This window comes from Macrosteles quadrilineatus, unplaced genomic scaffold (assembly GCF_028750875.1).
Source record: "Macrosteles quadrilineatus isolate MER2022 unplaced genomic scaffold, UCM_ALF_1.0 Scaffold_6__1_contigs__length_79288215, whole genome shotgun sequence".
In the NCBI taxonomy this organism is placed as follows: domain Eukaryota; kingdom Metazoa; phylum Arthropoda; class Insecta; order Hemiptera; family Cicadellidae; genus Macrosteles; species Macrosteles quadrilineatus.
The window spans coordinates 10,452,736-10,476,771 of NW_026542599.1; the positions used below are offsets into that span (position 1 = coordinate 10,452,736).

A 24,036-nucleotide genomic window follows, 5' to 3' on the forward strand; every position below is an offset into this window, starting at 1 on the left:
ATACGGTTATCAACTTTTCATAGTGATGGGACTAGCTTTCCTGCATCGTTGGGCTTTTAATCCTCAGTGCCCTGGTTACAGAAACAGTGAATCTAAAGCTACCAACGTCATCTCAACCTACACTCACCCTGCCTCCTTAACACTGTGGAATGCGATCACAGTTATTTATACAAAATGTAAATAATAAACTGACGAATTAAATGTTTGTGTGTGTTTTATCGGGTTTATCACACACTAGATGGATAAGTTGTTGAAGTGCTGGATAAATAAATAGCTAATCTTACTCGCTAAAAAGCTATACAAGTCAACCTACTCACCCTTTCTCCACTTTCACCTTAAAATACAAACAAAAAGAATTTTTTTAAGTGATTCTAATAGAGCATACTACATTTTTGTTCCCATTATTTCAGTCATAATTCACTAGAAGACTGATAAAGGCTGTCTGATTAAAGAAACAGTTTATCTTTGTGTGTTTTACCAAGTTACACAGATAGCTATTATCCTATGATAATCTCATTCTGATCTAAACTCACCTTGTATTCATTTTTTATACAGGGTGTTTTTTTAAAAACTTGCATCTTTATTTATTTAAAAACCGCAATAGATAGAAATATGCAGTTTGCGGGAATCATCTATTGACGGAGGGGGACCAATTGTTTTGAATTCAACGTTACATTCACATTCCCCCCCTTTCCCCCCCTGCCCCCAACTTAATTTTTTTAAATAGCAAGGTACCCCTTGTGACATATCAAATAAAAGAGCATAAAAAAGAAAATGTTTGATGAAAAAAAATTAAAAATCGGTTCATAAATTTGTGAGATATTCCCCCCTCACCCCCCCGGAACTTAATTTTTTTTAAATAGCAAAGTACCCCTTGTGACATATCAAATGAAAGAGCATGAAAAAAGAAAAATTTTGGCGAAATTTATTTTTCATTTGATATGTCACAAGGGCGGGTACCTTGCTATTAAAAAAACAAGTTATGGGTAGGGGAAAAGGGGGGTGATTATCTCACAAATTCATGAGCCGATTTTAAATTTTTTTTCACTAAAAATTTTCTTTTTTTATGCTTTTTCATATGATATGTCACAAGGAGTACTTTGCAATTAAAAAAAATTAAGCTCCGGGGGGGTGAGGGGGGGAATATCTCACAAATTTATGAACCGATTTTTAATTTTTTTTCATCAAACATTTTCTTTTTTTATGAGCTTTCATTTGATATGTCACAAGGGGTACCTTGCTATTTAAAAAAAATAAGTTGGGGGCAGGGGGGGAAAGGGGGGGAATGTGAATGTAACGTTGAATTCAAAACAATTGGGCCCCCTACGTCAATAGATGATTCCCGCAAACTGCATATTTCTATCTATTGCGGTTTTTACATAAATAAAGATGCAAGTTTTTAAAAAAACACCCTGTATAATAATAATTACTGTAAAGTAATCCGGGGGTTCAAGCTATGTGACAACTGCTTCAATCCTAGGTAATTTTCAATGTGAACACCAAAATGTTTGCAGTATTTAAAATCCTCTACCTGACTGGATTGTGAAGACTTTATAACACATACACAAACACTTACACAAGGACACACAAACTCGACAAAATCTTGTCTACTGATAGCGGACGCGTGGTGTGTCGCCGGCAGATCACCTGCAATTAAAGATATACAGTTCAATATTATCAGCTGTTTTAATTGCATTGTTGTAATTCGATCAAATATTCTGTTATCAATCCACTGTATCACCATTAATTAATCATCTATCTATATTAGTAAAAGAATTTGTTGGATTTTTGTGTTCATCAAATCGACCCCTAAATATTTATTTTTATAGGCATTAATTTAAAGCTGTTATCTTCTAGATGTGCCTTATGTGGGTTTGGATGATATCCCGTGAAAGCCCTTCGTCCTACATGCTTTTAACGTTTCATAGCTTGTGCTGAATTTTGTTGTCAATCATCTGAAATTTTTCAAGTTAACATTTGTTTACATAAAAAAAGATGACCATTATAAAATTTTATTTACATCCATACGAAAATGGAGTTATCTGGAGTAGGTGGTATTTCAGTGAATTCAAGTAAAATGTTGTAATTTTATGTGGTTTTCATCCGCTTCCGGGCGTGTTTCGTTATTTTGTCGGGTCGGGGAGTTACACGTCCCTGATAGCCTAGCCGAGCTGGGTTATTCCGGTGGTTAATGTTGGTCGAGTTTCCCGCTTTTGTACCCTAGAATCGTTTTCCTGGCTCAGAAGGGAATGTGTTCCTCTTGGCTTTATACGTGCTTTGTTCGTGGATTATGATATATAACTGACCGGAACTGCACCAATACGATCAACTAGTGCACCGTTTCCAATTTCGTTCAATCCCTGGATTTATCCTAATATAAAAACGTGATGTATATTGTTTTAAAGACTAATTATTGCTATGCCTTGTAGTAACTGTAGGAAAAATGTAATGTGTAACGCGAGTGCAAAATTCCTTTGCTGCACTCGAGAAACTTTCCACACGAGAAACCATCATGAAACAGCAACAAACCCGGTTTCAGATTTCACAATAGGCTAAGAATTCCACTTGTACTCTACGAATTAAAGGGTGTCGCTCTATAAAATAAGCGTCGTAACTGTACTGGAGACATAACATTAAATTGCTTCAAGAACTGTCTGAAATAACATCTTGACAATTTCTAAACCACGTCAGGTAGCTTGTGTAAATCATCTGTCCCCAACTTTTTGGCAAGCCCGAGCCACGTTTTTATAAAGGCACGACAAATTAAAAACTAAACATCTTAAGTACCCACTTTACTGGAGTGAATCCAAATGGCTCTTTTTCGTTTCATACCGCCCGTTTATTTATAGCCACAAATTTCGCTGTTAATGTTTAGAAGAGTTTTATTCTACGGTTCTAAATGAGAGCAGTGTTGATGGAAAACCAAAAATGTCAATTAAAAAGTAAATTATGTGTGAAGTTATGATGTAATGATTAATAATAAGTGCAAGCAGTATATTTCATTAGTGGAACTTGACTTCGTTGGGAAATTGAACGTAGATGACAAAGCAAGGGCATAAAACAGTGGCTCAACAAATTTTGACCCATTTCTTTACAAAATATGTTTATATTATATCTTTATGGTTGTAAATCATCGAAATCGATCAAAATAAGCCACTAATTTCATTTGATTCAGTTTTTTCTTATCTATTTATTGTAGAAAAAAGAAGGGGTGTCAGAATAATTATCCTAGCCACTTAGGCCAAATACTTTTCCTATTCATCCACATGCGAAACCCCTCTGAACCAAATGGGTTGAAATTGGCACAAAGATGGATCATAGATTTAATAAACATATAAGACTATAATTTCCTTCAATTCGATGCTATAGGGTACTTTAGAAATTTCAACGAAACTTTTAGGGGTAAAAATATTTATTGGGGAAGCAGCAACAGTAGGAAAAGGATTTTTTTACGTTGGTACTTTTTTTAAATAATATAAATAAAACATTTATGTAGATTTTAAAAATCATGATTATCCCAAAAATTCATCACTTTCAATGAATTGTAGTTCAATTTCTATTATTTTGAGGCCGTAACGGAAAGGGAGGGTGCTATGGTAAACCACAACGAATTTGTCGGGAGGGTTAAGGCTACTCCATATGATTTCCCCCCACTGCAATGTTGCCAATCCAACCTGATTGTAGGCATGGTAAGCCGCAAACACATTAAGCCGTTACCGGCATTTGGCAACACTGAAATGAAAATCGTCACATCATTTTCGTTTACTCTCCCCTGTTTAATTGAGCACATAGTAAATGAAATTGAATAGCAGATTTAAATTTTTAATTTCTTTTACACAACTGAATAAATAGTATACCTGTTGATCTATCACAATATGTTTAGCTAAATTTTAACACAATAACAGAGGTTTCAATAAGGTAGCCTATATTCCCTTCGTTTAGGATCATTTGAATACATCTACACTATTCTCGGGTACACAAACTTAGACAGAGAGTTAAAATCTTTGATAGTGGTATTTAAAAGCATATCGTTGTCGGTAGTAAGGTATATATGTACCTTACTATCAAGGTGTGATGCTATTTCGATGAGGGGGTCAAAGATCTCCTGGGAAAGGATAGTAATTTTTATGTTTGCTTTGAAGATTATTGGCCAATCTGACACTCATAAAATATTATAATAAACAAATTTTATAATAAACAATTATGATACAAATTGTTGTGGTGATATTTAAAACAAAAACGTTATGAAATTCAGATCTTATGAAACAATTTGTTAAGTTATCTTTCACTTACGAAGTTTCAAAGGTGAAATTCAAAATAGTTTAATAACAGTTGATAAATACAAAACAAATCTACTATCTCCCCACCCCACATGTAAACCAAGTGATTTCATGAACTTTTCTTACTTTTTTCTTTTTTTTTTACCATTCCCATTACTTACCATTCTTTAGATTATAGCTTGTAATTTATTAAATTATTACTCTATTTTACAACTGTAGGAAACATAAATTTGTCTATGACACAGCTCGTCTATAACGCATAAACGAAACAACTAGTAAATTCACAACAATCATTCTGATTTACGAAATGCTGTGAAAATATAAAAGGTTGAAATAGCTGTAGTACTGAAAATTGATCCAATTTTTTTAACTGGATGACGACTGTTTTTAAAGCCAAAGGTCATGACTTGCTCCGCAGGCAAATCTACGCTTTCGAAATCAGTATTATTTTGCCAAATGCTACAAATGTTCGCGTGTGTATTTATGACGAGTTTATACTTCCATATGATGGATGTTTCTAATGGAGAATTGTCTCAGTAACTTTATATTCCACACTGTGGCGAAACTTTAAGTTCGAGATTAGTTCCCCGCGTAAAAATTGTTTAGTTTTAAAGTACTACAGGTAAGCCAGTTCATTCGTGGTCCAGAAAATAAACAAGTTAAATTACATGTAATACTAAAATCACGTTTACTATGTATGCACGTATCTATTTACATTTATTTAACTGAATTATGAACTCATACGAAAAAATAAAGTTACTCCTTAAAATTGAGTACATAAATGAAATTTAATGAAAACTCAGCACCTTTTCAAGGATGATAGAAGAGATTTTATAAATACATTTAATGTTTTATGCGCTTAAATTATAGAGTTTGTAATACAAATTTGATAGTTATATTTTTGTTTATATAACCTAAATTTGACTCGGTTTAACAACATGTAACTGACGAAGTACATAACATATGACCTCGTAGACAGCCACTTTGGTCACTTAAGTAAGGGAGACTCTTTGACTGGTTCTGCGCCCAAACTTACTTTACCAACCTTACGTTAACCTTTGCTTTTATGCCAAAGTTTAAAACATTCCATCCCTGCTTCACAGTTGATGAAGTATTGATTACCTAAAACTAATATTTCAGAAGTTTTATGATGTTATTATAAATATTACGACTATAAGAAATAATTTTGACAGTATTTACATAATTATTATCAGTATCAATTGAGACAAGGATGCCACTAGGTGCGTATTTGAGCCCAATGAGTGAAGGATGAGTGTGGAATGGAGTGATATGTAACATGTACAACATATATGAAAATTTAAACGAATAGTTTTGGCTGTACTTTCCTGTTAAAGGGAACATTCATTATTATCGATGAATTCTTTTTGATACGGCATAGATTTTTTTGTTTTCCTTTACGATCCATATTCCATCTGTTTTAATATCTTCAAACTCATTTAAATTACAGTCAGACATACCATAGACATAGCAAATATGTCTAAGTTAAACTTGGTTCAATAACCGAGTTATTGAGTTATAGCTCGTATTAGAGAATAGGATTAAGAATAAATATTGTTTAGGAAAAAGCCTATATATTTAATTAAGAAATGGAACTATTCTGAACTAAAATAGCATAACTTACCAAGCTTGCTGTAGGCGAAGTTACCGTTTAAAAATTCCGTATGACAACAGAAAAGACATATGGGGAATAGGCTATCAAACGGAATTTTGAAATGTTACAGCAAGTTTGGTTAGTTAGGTTAGCTTAGAACAGTTTCATTTTAATATAATATTTTTTTAATTTTTTTTATACTGAACAATATTTAGTGTCATATTGCAGTTGTCAGCTGATAAGTTCCAATTTGTTAATATCAATATATCGAATACAAAAATAAAATATCGATGTATCGAAAAGAAATCATCGATAATAATGAATGTTCCCTTTAACAGGAAAGTACCATTTTGGCCTCTGGGGACTTCAAAAAGAAATAGTAAATCGGTCCTGGGTCTAGGTTTTACCGAGCCACATACGGTTATGTACTTCCCTTTGGAGAAAACTTCTAAAATCGACGTAAAAAAAATCTGTATCCAATTTCGATCCGTCAAAGAGCTACTGACTCTTTACCTTCTATACAAACTTTAAATACCCCCGCCACAGCAAACCTGCAGACTATGCGAATTTCCATTTGACTGATTGGATTTACACTGAAATGTCTACTTAAAAATATAACATTTATTCTTGATTTAAATAGAATTAGTTTAACAAATACTTAGGTTTGCTGCATCAGGGAGGGTAAAACTGTTTTTTTTGTAAAATGTGAATAGTTAGTAAGAAATGAAAACATTTTCCAAATTCAATCAAAATATGTTCACAAACAAGCAAACTACAACAGTTTACTTATTCTCCATAAGAATAACATGGGAATTTTAAATTTACAATTTTTTTGAATTTTCTCCGTAACCATTAGGCGCATAATAACGCTTTACTAAATTTTATGTTTTTTTGGGTCAAAAATGGGAAAAACCTATTTTTACCCCATAAAACCTCCCGTAAACCCCCGTTCCCATGGTCCGATCATGCTGGATCACGAACTCGTTCGAATAAACGTACGTTTACACGTATGTACCAAATTTCATTAAAATCGGATCATTTTTGCTTGAGTTATCGTGCTGACGGACACACATATATATATATATATATATATATAAATTTGAACGGATGGTGTTTTTGGCCTCTAGGGACCTCAAAACGAAAAAAAAATCGGTCCCGCGTCCAGGTCTTACCATGAGTACTACGGTAATAGCTTATTCCCTATATGGGAAATTCGCTAAAACACTCTAAACAAAACTGCAACTCATGCGTCAACGAATTGTTCAGCGAATAATACCTGGATTGAAAAGCACATTTAGCTCTCGCTGGGCTGATCATAGACTGACAAGTCGTTCATTGTAATGTTGTAAAGACTGAAAACCTCCCGGGACGTTGCGACGATTTTCGTGTTTCATTTTGCGAAAAGGAGACGGCTTGCTGTAAAATGTATCTGGATGTATTATGCAGCGACGCCGAGCGCGATGGTAGGGGAGGGGGAGGGGGAGACCAGGTGTTTTACATTTTGAGTGGTTACTCCACTACGTTCCATCATTGGTAAGCATTACTGTGATTGTGACGAATTCTGATACGATAAACTCGATGCTTTTAAGTTGCAGGGTGTTTGTTCATTTTAGACTACATTAGTGTTATACAATCAGACAGGGCTACCTCCCTCAATAGTATACTGGGATTGGGATTACATTCCTTATTGCAACCTTTTTCGCCTTTGTACTATTTAAGTGATGACACTGTTCAGTAGAGAATTAATAATAGTATGGCTTTTAGAAAAGGTAATACACCAACGTATGAAATGATAACCAAAAAGTTTGAGTTCTTGGCTAAAGTGTGTTTTATATTTCAGCACAATCTGACTGACCTTCAGCTTATGGTGGGCTTATGCAATACTAGATGACTTACTTCATCATAATCATCAACCAAAATCATCGATTATCAATATCATTCATATTTATATAAAGACACTAGCAGAGTACCCGTCCTTCGTACGGGGTTGGCATATAAGTATCAAATGCTTATAGCAGTTATGAGTGAGGACATGGTTTAAGAAATTTCGGTTCTTTTTGAAGTTCGTTCGCTACGCTCACTCACCTTTAGGTTGGAGCTCGTTCGCTGCGCTCACTTTCCTTCAGGTTAGCTCGTTCGCTACGCTCACTTGCCTTCAGGTTAGCTCGTTCGCTACGCTCACTCGCCTCCAGGTTGAAGTTCGTTCGCTACGCTCACTCACCTTTTGCTGTTGTCATAAATGTAAAAGAAATAATAGTGCTAGTGCTGCACCCTGTTGGTAATCCTTGTAACTTTTAATGCTATTGAACATCATAGAACAGAACCAACTTGTTTAATTGAAACAGCTGTTAAGATTCATTAATTCCATTTCTCATAAGGTTAACATGGGAAACTCCAGAGCCACTGGGGCGGAGCCCCGAAGGATTTTTGGGATAAAAATATGCCTATATGTTAATCGGGAATGTGAGCTATCATCATGCCAAATTTCAGCCCGATCCGACCAGTAGTTTTTGAGATTAGCTCATACAAACACACACACAGACACCACCTCTTCTTTATAATAGTATAGATTATAGTCAACAGTTAGTTATTCGTTCAGCCGGCCACCGTTAGATAGCGTAAAACAATATGCATATTTCATGTATTTAAGGGAAACAAAACGTACTCTAGGACCCTTAGTTGTCATTGGTTGTATGTGCTATTAATACTAACAGTTGTGTCTAAGGAAAAATGTCGGCCTTAGTCACTAACAAGACTACAAGATCACGCCACTCATCCTACACATTTCCATTCTTACATGGCTTAAAATACCTTCATTCGTATGGTCACAATTTCAGATTATAGTATAAAAGTATTAAAGTATTAAGTATTAAAGTACTCAGACCTGTAAGAGATGTGCACAATGTTTAACAAGCCAACGAGCTTTTCAATAACATTATTTAGTTAGTACCTAAACTGGATAACATGAAGGTCTAAAAGTCGACAAACACTCAATAACAATGAAAGAGTTGATTTGTTTACCTTATTAGTTAGATTTAGTATTAAGTTATACTGTTCTCGATTATCCGACATCCCTTTGGTTGCACAAGAGTCGTATTATCGAGAGTGAACTACTGTTACTCTGCATGCATGTATTGCACAACCAATAACACTTGGTCCTGATGATGTTTATTATTACGACTGTGTCAGTGAGTATTAAACACGTCAGTATTTTCAATCCATCTCCGCAATCGAATAAACTGTTCATTCGATTTTACATGGAACATGTTTATTTTGGGGAGTTTGATTTTCGAAACGAAATGTGAAATGGAATTATTTTTGTGTTCTTGATTTGATCCGTAACACTGGATCTTTATTTGTAATCAAAGCATGTAAGTTTTTACGTTAAAAGTTAGTTTTTTTTCACTATACTCAATCTAATTACACTATTAAAAATGATTTTTAGAATAAATGTATTTTTCATTTAACTGTCTCAAAAACAGCTGTCTTACGGATCGTTTTGAGTCCCTAAAGATAGTTTTTTGCGGACTAGTTGGAAAAATTTTACGGACTCGACTCATATGGATATGTCAAAGCTTATCTCAAAAACAAATCAGCTGTTCTGAACCTTCAATATGTAAAATGTGTTTGGTAAAGTAAACTTTCCTTTTTAATCAAATGGTTTTGGCTATATTTTTGTAGTTTCTGCTATAATATATGACAATGTAATGAAAAATATTGTTCGTAACTCGTCCTTGTTAGAGAGAATAAATTTATATTCTTGTCATATAGTACATGCTCCAATCTTTAGGCTATCAAGTGTCTATGTAACTTAGGCCTATATGACTTCTTCTTCTTCTAAGAATGAATGTATTATTCTTCCTATGTCCGGAGTCGGTTGTGAGGTTATGTAATGTCCTCGTTACTTCATGTGTGTGCTGTTGTGTAGTAACTATAATAGACAATAAAATGTTCCATATCCACATCATTGCGCGTCATTTAATAACCCTAACAGTGGTTATGGGCCCAGAGGCCGTTTGTGGATATGGATATTAATAACTGGAACATTGTGATATCAGTTTGTTCACGGGTTCGCGAGTAACGATTGATCCTAACCTACACATAGGTTGTGCCGTGTGCGACTACGTGAGACTTTTGTTCTTTGTTCTGAAGACAGTACCGACAAAAAATGAGTGCTTCTTCAGGTCTACCTATTGTTGAAAAACTGCAGGGGAGGGAAAACTTCTCAACTTGGAAATTTGCAATGAAGGCCTATCTCGTACATGATGACCTTTGGGATGTCATAGAGGAAACCCCACCGGACCCCATCAGTGATAACTGGAAGAAAAAAGACAAGAAAGCCCATTCAAGAATAGTTTTATTTGTGGATAAGATTAATTATTCTCACATCAGAGACACTAGAACGGCTGCAGAAGCTTGGAACGCTCTGGAAAAGGCCTTTGAGGATTCTGGCTTAACAAGGAAAGTTGGCCTACTAAAAACCTTAGTCACAACCATGCTTGAAAAATGTAAGTCTATTGATGATTATTGTGATAGAATCATAACAACAGCTTTTAAGTTAAATGAAATGAAATTTAATGTTAGTGAGGAGTGGATTGGTACCTTGCTACTCGCAGGTTTGCCTGATCACTACAAACCGATGATCATGGCATTAGAAAATTCGGGAACACCTATCACTGGTGATTCCATCAAAGTAAAGCTCCTTCAGGATGTGAAATCCGAGGACTGGACCGGTGAATCTGCTCTTTATGCCAATAAACAGTTTAGGTCTAATAAGTCGACACCGCTAAAATGTTTTAGGTGCAATAAGCCTAACCATCTAGCTAAGAATTGCCCTCAATCAAATGGTAGTAACAATAAATCTAATAGGCCTAACCAAAACAGTAGGTTTAGACCTAATGAATCTAGATTTTCAGATAGGCCCAATAAAAGTAGGCCTAATGAGTACAAACATGAAAATAGCCATGATACAAGTAAGAAAAATGCTTTTCTGGCTGTAGACAGTCATCGGCGTACCCATAATGAAGGTTTATGGTACTTGGATTCATGTGCGTCCACGCACATTACAAACGATGTAAATAAGCTTAGCAATCTAAAACCAAATAGCTGTACAATAGTTTCAGCAGATGGTTCAGATCTAGTTGCAGATAGTTCTGGCACTGTAGATCTTGAGCTATATAATGGTAGTGAAGTTGTAGAAGTAGAAGCCAATGATGTTTTTCACATACCAAGTTCGGCAGTTAACCTACTATCAGTGAGTAAGATAGTTAAGAAGGGACACACTGTAACCTTTGACAAAAGTGGGGGTTATGTTCATAATAATGAGACAGGTAATTTAGTTGCAACAGCTCATCTAAAAAATGGAATTTATTGTATGAATACAACAGAAATAAAAAACTGTTTCTATTCTGAGAATAAAGGTATTTTATGGCATCGTAGATTAGGCCATCTGAACCGGAAAGGTATGTTAAAGCTGTCAAAAATATCCACAGGCTTAGACGACAATATTGTAGTGGAAGATCCATGCGAGCTTTGCATAATGGGAAAACAGACACGTTTACCTTTCAAACGGAGCAAAATGTACTCTGAAAATATTCTAGACCTTGTACATACAGATCTCTGTGGACCTATGGAAACTGCATCTGTCGGCGGACGAAGATACTTCTTGACATTCATTGATGACTTCTCAAGACTCATGTATGTGTATTTTCTCAAAGAAAAATCTGAGGTGACAAAAATCTTCAAAAGTTTCAAAGCCATGGTCGAGAAACAAACGGGAGCGAAAATAAAGAAAATCAGATCGGATAATGGTGGCGAATACGTCAATGAAGAAATGAAGAACTATCTTTCTTCTGAAGGAATTGTTCACCAACTTACGACTCCCTACTCCCCTCAACAAAATGGAGTCGCGGAGCGAGCCAATAGAACATTAGTTGAAAAAGCTCGAACAATGTTGTTTGATGCAAACTTGCCTAAAATATATTGGGCTGAGGCTATTTCTTCAGCTGTGTACTTAACAAACCGCTCGCCTTCAGCAATCCTTGGAGATAGAACACCTTATGAAATATGGCATGGGAGAAAACCCAGTCTAGCTCACCTGAGAGTATTCGGATGCAACGCCATGGTACAGATACCAAAAACGCAAAGAAAGAAATGGGACCCAAAGTCACTAAAATTTATTTTTGTAGGCTACTGTGCATCAACAAAGGGATATCGACTTCTCGACCCTAAGACGAACAAGATTACAATCTCTAGGGATGTAATATTTTTGGAAAACCAAAAAGAAGAGGATCCTGAGACCAGTCAAAAGTTAAATAAGCAAGTTCAGGAGAACAACGTAAACCTTTCAGCACAAATCGAGTCAAGTGAAGATGGATCTGAAGAGAACGAACATCATGCAGAAGATAATCTCCCAAATGAAGATGAAGCTACTGATGATGAAGATTTTCTTGGTTTTGAAAATGAAGACGTACCAAGTGAAGCACCACGACGATCTGCTAGACAGAAGAAACCGAAAACTTGGCCTGATCATGTAATATACTACAGTGAAAAAAATGATGATACAGAAATCACCATAGAAGAAGCCCTAAGTGGTGAAAGATCAAAACAGTGGCAACAAAGTATTGACAAAGAAATACACTCCTTGATAAAAAACAAAACCTTTGAAGAAACTAGCCTACCTATAGGTGTAAAACCATTGAAAACTAAATGGGTACTAAAAATTAAGCCCGCATGTGAAAACCAAGAAGAAACTCTCAAGGCGAGACTGGTAATCAAAGGATGTAGCCAGATAAAAGGGATAAATTACGAAGAAACGTTCTCACCTGTGGTGAAATATTCATCCATACGATACCTCATATCCTTGGCAGCCAAAGAAGATTTGGAGATAGATCACATGGATGTGACAACAGCGTACTTGTACGGAGATCTTCATGAAGACGTCTATGTCATACCACCCAAAGAGATCGCTACTTCAAAGGATGGAAACGTTTGGAAATTGAAGAAAGCCGTCTACGGATTGAAGCAAGCTGGAAGAAATTGGAACAGAAAAATAGACGAAGTGCTATCTGGATTGAACTTTACGAGATCTCAAGCTGATCCGTGTGTTTACTATTCAAGACAAGGAAATAACCTACAAGTTATTGCTCTATATGTCGATGACATGCTGTTCTTCTCGAACAACAAGAAATCCATGGAAAAGACGAAGAGTACTCTCAAGACTCACTTTGATATGAAAGACCTTGGACCTGTCAACCATTGTCTCGGCATGACCATCACTCGAAACAGAGAAGCTGGAAAAATTTGGATCTCTCAAGAAGACTACACCAAGAAAGTGCTACAGAGATTCGGTATGAGCAAAACGAAGCCAGTAACTACTCCACTTGATCCAGGCTTGGACTTCACGACAGTAAGTGACGAAGAGACGGACATGGTGAGTGTTCCATACCAAGAAGCTATCGGTAGTTTACTGTATTTGTCACAAATAACAAGACCAGACATTTCTTTTGCTACCAACTTATTAAGTAGATTCAATAACTCTTACAGTAAGGTACACTGGTTAGCAGTTAAAAGAATTTTTAGGTACTTAAAAGGGTCTGTTAATTTTAAATTGGAATTTTCAAGGGAAGAGAATAAAAATGTAATAGCCTATTGTGATGCAGATTGGGGAAACAAAATAAATGAAAGATATTCTGTTACAGGTTGTTTGTTAAAATGTTCTGGTAGTTTCATATCTTGGTTCAGCAAAAAACAGAGAACAGTAGCATTGTCCACTTGTGAGGCAGAGTATATGGCATTGTCATTTACAGTTCAAGAATTGTTATGGTTAAGACAGTTAATCTCAGAGATTGATCCAAAAAATGCTCTGAACCCATTTGATGTATATTGTGACAACAAAGGTGCTATTCAGTTGACAAAAAATTTTGTAACTAATGCTAGATCAAAGCACATAGATATTAGGTATCACTTTTTGAGACAACATGTTGAATCAGGGGTTGTTTGTATTAAGTATCTACCTTCTGAAGAAATGTTAGCAGATGTTCTGACCAAGCCCCTAACAAAAGTTAAACATGAGAGTTGTGTACAACATTTTGGAATTGTTAGGCATAGTTAGTTTAGGGCCTAACATATTCTTTTCTGAAATGCATAAACCTAGCAAAAATGAAACATGTTTAGGGGCCTAGTAAATTTTTCTGTGTGTTTTACATATTTTGCTGAATATAAATTTAAGGGGTGGTGTTAGAGAGAATAAATTTATATTCTTGTCATATAGTACATGCTCCAATCTTTAGGCTATCAAGTGTCTATGTAACTTAGGCCTATATGACTTCTTCTTCTTCTAAGAATGAATGTATTATTCTTCCTATGTCCGGAGTCGGTTGTGAGGTTATGTAATGTCCTCGTTACTTCATGTGTGTGCTGTTGTGTAGTAACTATAATAGACAATAAAATGTTCCATATCCACATCATTGCGCGTCATTTAATAACCCTAACAGTCCTAAAGACGCTTTTTGGTGACTTAGGCCTAATCGAATTTCCGAATTTTGAATTTTCAGGTTAAACACGATATCGTCCCAAAAAAGCCTACTTTATGGACTAGTAACGAAAACTACTAATTCGTTTGTATATTTAAATGCTGTTCAGAATAAACAACCAAACCATTTCCGAAATGGTATGCGTTTTAGCTTATTTCAGATGAAAATCACATGTTTCTTTTCAATGTGCTTTTGGGCACAATTAAAATTTATTTACCTACTCAATAATTGATGTATTCGTCATTTACTTGCAATTTACTTTGACTGCATATAGCATATTAGTTTATTTCTGGAACCCAATTGATAACTTAAGTCTAGTACAAGGAAATAATGTTTTATTGGTAAATAATCTTCAGCAAAAACCATTGGGACCATCTTCAAAACCATAGGAATTATTCAATTTCATCTTCCATGCTCATTGTGAACACATTATAATTGTATCTGATTTTCCGTTCCAAGTCATAATAAACAAACCCTTTTTTTCATGTTAAAAGAAAGTATTATCACTTTTGTGTTAAATTAATACTTAACATAAATAATGTTTAAATTATAGTTATTCCAAAATCTATAGCGATTAGATTTTAAGGCCGTTACAAGATTACCCATTCCATCAAAATAGAGAACGGATTACTTTATGATAACATTAAGTAATTCATTGACCCCTGTCATGAGCTTACATAAAGCTTAATATCGTGAAAGAATTATGTGTGTTTTATATCTAAGCCACTGTATACTGTGTTATTATTTTAGTTGTCTTTGAGAAAATACAGGGTGTCCCGAAACTAAAAAGCTAAATTCTAGAATAACGTATGGGTCAAAAGAAAGGGAAAATCTAGATTGAATCTTTCTCCAAAATTACTTTGTAAACACCATTTGGTATTTTTATACATAAACATTTTTATCTTTGAGTTGATCCAACCGATCTTTACGAAACTTGAAAAATACGTTAAGGTAGAACTATGTTAAAATGGTGGCTATTTTTGTAACTACTAGAAATTGGCTAATTTCGCATAAATATCAAGTGCACTTTTATTTAGCATTTAAAATTACCCAAAAAAAATTAATTTATAATTTTTTTATTTTGCTTTCCTATCACACGACACCAAATTCAAAATATCTAATGAAATGCGATCTGACTAGCTTAGCCCAAGTAAATTAGTCTTGGGTCTAGGTTTCCATGCCACCTACGGCAATAGACTTCCCTATGTGAAATTCGCTAAAGAAATGAAATCCTGAATACTACAAAAACAATATTATAACCCAATAAAAGAAAAATCTAAAAAGTAAAGCTTTCGTATACAAACAGTGAAGAAATCATAACTGATCAATTTACACAATAGTTATTTGTGGAACTAGTGAGAAAATTGAGCAATTCCTCACTCGAGAGAAATCCTTACTCTCGAGGAATGGTTTCTCGAGTGAGGCGATTGAGTGAGGCGAGTGAGGAAATTGCACTTTGCACTCGAGTTGCACATTATATTTTTCCTACATTTTCCATCAAACAAATAAATTGTTAAAGAAACGTGCCTTCACGTTGCAAATCTGGAGTGAGACAAAGTAATTAGAGTGAAACAATCTTTTGTATATTTACCGTCTTGTGAGTAACAGTATAAGCGTAAATATATGGTTTAAGTGTTATAAGACGTTTCTTTTATTTACTTTCCGTAAATTTAATAGCACGTACAATGCAGATCAAGAAGTTATTTTGAGACAATGTTAACATTGTCTCACTGATGAGCGAATCGGCCACTTTGCTTTCTCAAACCAGTGAGAGAACATGTACATTATTAGGTAACTGTAGGAAAAGAAATAATTTCAAACATGCAATAATAACTAAATTGTTGGTAAATATAAATAATGTCTGTAGGGTCATAAACATTACCTACATACTGTGTTCCTGATCGTTAAGTCAAATACGCCTTAGTTAGAAAATCAACAAACTTCTATTTTATTGATATTACCATTTTAGCATTTATACATTTCGTTCGAAGTATGGGAAATGTACAATAGTTAAGTTATTTGAATAATGCATATTAAGTGTTTATTTATAAGGTTCTAATCATTTTTGTGCTTGTTTCAGAACGAAAAGAATCAAATTATGAAATCGAACGTGTGGCTAAGGCTTGTAAGTATTCTTTGGCAAATTAGAAGTACAGAAGTTAACTTCAGAATTCCCTTACCAATTGCACGTTTAGATAAAATATATATTTTAATTCCATTTTGTTTATAAACAACCACGAATACCTGCAATTTCAATATTTTGAAATTTTTAATTGTTAACTTACAAGGTTACTACTAAATTTTTTGAGCAAGAAGTAGGAGCAAAGTTTTGTGACAAGACATTCATAATCATAATCCTTATTGGAAAATATGTGTAATAAGGGAGATTCGTTATATATTTGAATATTGAATATTGTTGAATATTGTTGAATAATGTTGAATATTGTTGAATATCCGTTTCCATTTTGTATTCAGCGGTTTCAGAATTAAACTGAACATAGTCAAATTATTGAGCCACCAACGATGCTTGCTGCTGAAAATTACTAATATCCGTTGTCGTACCGACTGTTAGCCAAGTAAACGGGGTAAACAATTTACTGTATATAATATAGAGGTTGTCCAGTGGTCGAAAACTCGACCAAAAACATGTAATATACAGACTTTTCTATTTCACCCCAAGCTGTAAATAAAACATGTGATTAAAACTTCTTCCATTTGTTTTTATTTTTTGTTTATTTTTTTTGTTATTTCGTCACCAGCATAGCAACCCATAAGGCTCATGTTATTTTTTCAATTTTGAATTCATTTTCTGTGCTTATTTTCGAGCCTATTTTATTAAGGGATTCTGCACATCTACAGGAAAATATATTTCTAACAGTGTGCATAAATTTACCCTGCGATGCACACAAGCTGAGAAAAAAGGTTTTAAATAAACATGCTTGCCTATTAATATATAGATTTATTAAAGTATCAAATACTAAAAGAGATACAGTAATACAATTTCCCCCATTACCATCTGTGGTCAGCTCATTCAAATCTATTTGAATGAATTTAATGAGTTGGAACGAATTAATTTAATGAATTTGAATGAAAAATTTGCTACAGCGGGTTAGTAAATAAGGAATGTTTACCATAATGTTTAAAAACATAAAAGAATGCGTTCTCATGTATGAATTTAGGATGAATTCATAACATTTTCCGAATGAAAGCCGCGTATAGAACGCCCACAGTTTTCCAGCTTAGTTAAAAACCTTTCTTAAATCGTACTCTCAATAGGAAACGGACTCAGCGTTTTCAGAAACTGCAGAATAATTAATTTAAGTCTGTAATTGGTCGTTTGATTATCTTTATTTATGAAAGAAGGCCATTTTCCCGCTCTAAAAGATGAGCAAATTGTTCTTCATTCCATTCTCTTTTCAATATACATTTTTAATTAAAACCTGCTGTAATATCTTCTCAAATTTTAAGATTCACAGTATTTAGCTGGACAACATAAATTATTCAGTAATTAGGCAATTTTATAATTATTTCAGCCTTGTATAACTTAGAATGTTTAGGTGACTTTATTGAATAGTATAATATTCAATCTGAAGTATGGAAGTTCGACCTTAAGTGTGGTCGATTATGGACCCACAAGCTATTAATATAAAGCTATGAATTGATTAAGTTATTTGACGAAAGTTCGATGTTAAATAGGAACAAGACCAAGATTCGGACCGATATTCTTTTACAAATCATTTAAAAATGGCAATGGCGTTAAAACGCAAAAAAGTCCAACTTTTGTTGCATATTGTTTGGTGCTGACACCTTGCATCTTAATATTAATGTAAGTACATCTGAATATTGGTAACTAACGGTATCAGCTATCAACTATCCGAGTGCACTTTTTTTGTGGAAATTAGTTAATCTGCAAATGCATTAGGGGTTTTGATTTATGAGGTTTTGACCAACTAAATATTAAATTCATTAATATTGTTACTGAGGCTACTTTTTAGAAGCTTTGTTCCCATGATTATTGCTCATGCCACAATTAATGGGTTGCATTTAGTTGGTCAGAGTTTTACAAAACAGTTTTAAAGACACTTTTCACACGGATTTATCGACGAGCAGTTTTTGAGCAACTTTTCCGAACAAAGATTCAGACTTTCGTGTTATACCCAGTTATGCAAATTGAATATCAGCCAAGTTGAGACAAAATGGTAATTCTTTAGAGACCCTCCTCTAAACAAAACAAGCATACATTGCAATTTTCACAGGGACATGGTTTCATAATTTTATTAAATATTAATATTTTCAAATATTTAGATATTTTAACTAGGGTGGGTTAGTGAATTGTTTTTCCCATTTTACCACACCATATTTAGCATGTCCGTAGATTTTTCCAGGACTACAATTTTCTTCAGTTGGTTTGTAACATTATATGCTTGAACTCAAAGTATAAACAGACTCATGTGCCGACAATAAATAAAAATATAACAGAATTCCCGATTCTATCCAACTTAAATAGTCAGTCTATAACTCAAGTAAATTTATATGAGTACTTCGATTTGAGCCGAATATAAATTAAGGGTGAGTGTGAAGTAGAGCGGATGATTTGAGTAGCTTTGTTACTGATTAAGATCAGCTGTTTTGTTAAGCAGGATCATTTATTGAAAGCCCAATAATAAAGTACAGCTGAGTCCACTTTTGATCCATACAAAATTATTGACTTTTCTCATTATTGAACCGGCGAGCTTCAATTTCTATGTGAGTACGATAGTTTCTCAGTTATCTATGTATTTATTTTATTTACATCGCAACGACAAAAAAACTATTTCATAAGGATATTTAACCAACAACGGGAGTCTACCAAAGTTCATATGTTGTGGATATTAAGGTGAATATTACAAAGGAGATGATATTATCTCCATTGTCTCTGGCAAGGCTCAAAATTATCTTTCCTTCTGCTACTGTCATTATACATTTTTCTTGTTAATCTTTTAGGTACTCAGGATAATGTTACAACACATTACATAACGATTAGCATAAATGTTTGGGTTCAATTAGAAAAGTTCATAAATGAAAACTACTCCAATAACATACCACTCGCTATCTACTGTATAACTTTATAATTTTATATAGTGTTTGGATTTTTTTTTTTTTTTTTTTGAGAATTCCCACTGGTATCGCATCAGCGACGTGGTCGTCAGGTTTTTATACATTTCTTCATATTTATTTATATAGATGGATTCATTTCCTCTTCAAGATTGTACATGGCCTAGACATATATCTCATCAACACTGTAGTAGGCCACTTGACTTAAGAATGTTTTTAGCAGGTTCTTGAATTTGTTGACAGAGGGCTCTTGTGTGATGTACTGAGGCAATTTATTGTAAATTTTTATACTATTGAAGTAAGGGCTCTTGCTTGCAAGGGTGGAATTTACTTGAGGTACATGTGGATTTGTTGCTCTTCTTATGAATGCAAAAACTCCTGGATCGACTGACCGGAGTTTTTACATTAATGTAGATTATGAACAATGCAAACATATAAGACTATGCATACTCTAAAAAACCTTTCATGCTGTGTTCAATTGACTTCCAAAGATTTGAGGAGAAACTTGCGGGAGTAAATATTGATTTGTCATCATTGCAACAATGAAAAACTACTGTAACATGTTTATATTTTTACTAAATAATATTTTAGTGCGTCCAATAAAAAATTTCAACTTCTCACTCCAAAATAAATTTATCAATTTTACGGATTGCCAACCAATTGCCTTCAAAGTGTTGAAGAATATAGGCCCAAGGTTTAAACAGCTTCACAATAACGGAGAAAATTTCCGACGAGTCATTTCGAAACGACATAATTTCAGGTTTATCTAATAAAAAAACTAAGTCTTTTTTCTAAATAAATTCTTGTTAATGTTAGGAAAGTACTATTGAACCATTTTTCGTCTAAACAACTTTAGTCTCCTTGTGTAGCTTTCAAACATTTCGTTGGTGTTATTGACATTTTTACACACACAAACACACACACACACACACGCACACACGTAAAAAAGTAAAATTCCAATTTTCCCTGTTCGTAATAATCTTTTTGATGGATAAAGTTCACCTTTGACGGTAGACATTATTCGTGGCTACCTTAAGTAATTACATTGCGTCCAAGCAAAGGAGTCGTTACACCAAAATATGCATAAAGTAATGACTTCCCTTTGGCAGTGTTGATAATTTCCGCCACAAGTATATGGTTGGTTCGTTTTCCATTTTGTTAGCAATATTTTTCAATTCAAAGTAGTTAAACCAAGATTAAACTGTAGCAAGGATAAGCAAAACGTGCTACACCAAAGTATATATTCAAAAAATGTATATTCAAAGATAGGCCTATGTCAAATAATATAAGGAAAGGGGTCTATGTATGCTGGACTCGAAACAGCAGCTATCAGATATGAAGGCGAGCATTCTGAATAAACACATATTTGTATTACATCATTCAGAAGAATGTTTTTATCAAACACCTCTTCGCTCTTGTTATCTGATTAATGTTGACTATCCCAAAATACCAATGTTATTGTAATGGTGAATTTTAAAAGACCAATAATAGAGATTGGTTTTAGCAACTCTGAACCCAGCTCAAAAGTATTCATACATTTATTCAGGAGTGTTTTATTTATTCCACATCCGATATGGTTGTCCTACCATTTATACCATTTATTACCAGACGTCGAAGCTTCTTAGGTCTTACCGTTAAGGTGGTTTTATAGGGTTAAAAATCAGGGGTTACACATGATGGTTTTAATGGGGTTAAAATTATTTTTTCTCATTTTTGGCCCTCAGAACGTAGAATTTCTCAATTTTCTCCCAACCATTTTGTAGAGCTTTAAAACAAATAATTTAGTATCTTAAGAGTTCTTGGAGGCTAGTGACCATATTGGATCATTTTAAACAGCTGTTGAAGAGTTATTTATCATCCAAAAATATTTTTTTCAAATACCGAAGTGATTAAAATTTATATATTTAGTGCCTTGTGAGATGAGAAATTTATGGGATTTTATGGGAAATAACATAAGTTACAATAACTTTTGAAAAATTATTTTTGGAAATGACATGTGTACCATTTGATTTAATAAATTTGATAAAATTTGATAAATTTAATGGGGTTAAAATTATTTTTTCTCATTTTTGACCCTCAGAACGTAGAATTTCTCAATTTTCTCCCAACCATTTTGTAGAGCTTTAAAACAAATAATTTAGTATCTTAAGAGTTCTTGGAGGCTAGTGACCATATTGGATCATTTTAAACAGCTGTTGAAGAGTTGTTTATCATCCAAAAATATTTTTTTCAAATACCGAAGTGATTAAAATTTATATATTTAGTGCCTTGTGAGATGAGAAATTTATGGGATTTTATGGGAAATAACTCAAGTTACAATAACTTTTGAAAAAATATTTTTGGAAATGACATGTGTACCATTTGTTCCCCATTTAAAGGACCATGACATACTAATTAAAATCCAGACCAGTATTTTTCTAAAATGCAATTTTTCGTTATTTTATGAGGTTTTTATGAGAAAATAACATAACTTACAATAACATTTGAACCGTAATTTTACGGTAATGGTATTTGTACTATTTTGTTCAGAATTTTAAGGACTAAAACATAAAAATTTTTCGAAATCGTTCAGGCCATTTCTTTTTTAAATCCGTTTTTCCTTTATTTTATGGGTTTTTATGGAAAAATCACCATTAAACGAAACTAAAAAATACGGTTTCGAGATTCCCCTCCTCTAAAAATTATCTTTCTTACAACAGAATGGATCGTGAAAATCCGACAATTTTGTATTCAGAATCTTGGAAAAAACACAGGTAGCCCATTTGCATTCGTTTTGTTTATTATTCCCTTTAATTAAATGTATGTATATTACATTTTAACCTTAAATAAAAATGCGTTTCCATAATTATTTGTCGAAAGTGCTTGTACAGCTGAAGGTCCTCTAACAGGATGAAACTCTGTGAAAATATGGATTACTTGTGACCGGATGAGGCAGTTTTAGGAGGGAATCCAGGATTTGGAACTGACAGCCAACACACTGTATTGGTTGACACGTCGAAACATCCTTGTCAATAACAGATGGGAAAATCAGAGACCGTGCAATGTAGAAATACATTTTTATAGAATTTCATGAATCGTTCTGTTTTGTATGCTTGAAACAATATTGGAAAAATAGAGGATATGAATTAATACCTATATTTCTTTAATTTTATTAGTTCAAATCCTTTTTTAACTTTTAATTTTCCGTTTACGTCTTAACAGCCTTTGCTTGTAACATCAAGCAAAGCTAGGGTTGAACCTGTACAGAACAAAAATAAACTGTAGGCCTAGTGATTAATTTAACATGGTGGCAACGGGGTACGGACCCACAACACATGGCTACCTTAGTTTCATATTCTGCCTTCCTTGACTGAGCCACTAACAGAATAATCAATTAGGAATCGTTTTCAATTGATTTATACGTGTTTCAAAAACACTATATTATTTACTGGCTATGGGAATATTAATTGACGATAATTATTTAGTATAGGTGCCTCCAAATGGATTTTTTTATTGAAGTCTTGTTTTATAGTTTTTTTACCTCCTGTATCCAAATATAACATTATTGTTCACAGCAAATGAATGTTGCTGAAGATATAGTTAAATGTACAATGTTTGAATAAACAAGTTTTAAAAGACAAACTACATTTATAAGTGGCATCACAATATAGGCTAAGAAGTTAATCCTCATAAGGAATTTGCTAAAGTGGGATTATTTAGTAGAATGGTGCTGTTCTAACATAAGCAAGCATTTTTGAAAGGATTTTGAAGTGTTTTCCAGGGTTTTAACTGTACAAAAACATTATTAGGAGACGTATACCAACATCTCGATTCATTATAATCTAATCTTTACCTTTCTAATCCAACCTAACTTCAAAACACTTAATACAACCCCTAATTCGCATAAAGCTTGACCTACCTAAATAAGAACTAAGTTTAAGTTACTTTCAATTAGTCTCAGTTCATTCCCCTTGTAAATGTCATCCTTGCTACCTCGTTAATTCAAAAGTTCTATATTTAAACAGCGATATCTTCAGAAATGTTCAATAGCTGTGAAAAATAATGGTATATTTGGATTCAAGAGGTACAAAACTATAACGTAAGACATCAAAACTAAGAATTAGATTGGAGGCCCCTATACTATGATAATTACCTGATTTTTTTTCCTGGGTTAATTGTTTGTAAATTGAATATACGAGTATTTCGAGAATTTTTCGTGAATCTTTGGAGTTGAACGAATTTGTTTTCAGTTTCTCGTAATATTACGTATTTTACCAGTGTAGCGTATATTTTGCTAAGGGAGAGATATTCAATGCAGCGTCAACTCTCCCGACTGAACCTACATAGGTGAACCCAGCTTGAAGTATGATCCGAACCAAGTAGCTAAATCACCTGTTTTAATATCAGCTGGTTCTGTTACAGGTTTGGAATGACTATCAGCTGCAGTGGGACGAAGCAGACTACGGCGGTATCGGTGTGCTGCGGTTACCGCCAGACAAAGTATGGAAACCGGACATCGTATTGTTCAACAAGTAAG

At 33.9% G+C, this 24,036-nt stretch overlaps 1 protein-coding gene across 1 annotated transcript in view; it reads left to right on the plus strand.

Annotated features, from left to right (window-relative positions):
* Positions 1 to 24,036, plus strand: part of LOC128997182 (acetylcholine receptor subunit beta-like 1) — an 88,536-nt gene that overhangs the window by 35,488 nt on the left and 29,012 nt on the right. Inside the window, exons 3-4 of the mRNA XM_054422779.1 lie at positions 16,507 to 16,551; positions 23,922 to 24,031. Of these exons, the coding sequence (XP_054278754.1) occupies positions 16,507 to 16,551; positions 23,922 to 24,031 (155 nt within the window). The remainder of the gene's footprint in view (positions 1 to 16,506; positions 16,552 to 23,921; positions 24,032 to 24,036) is intronic.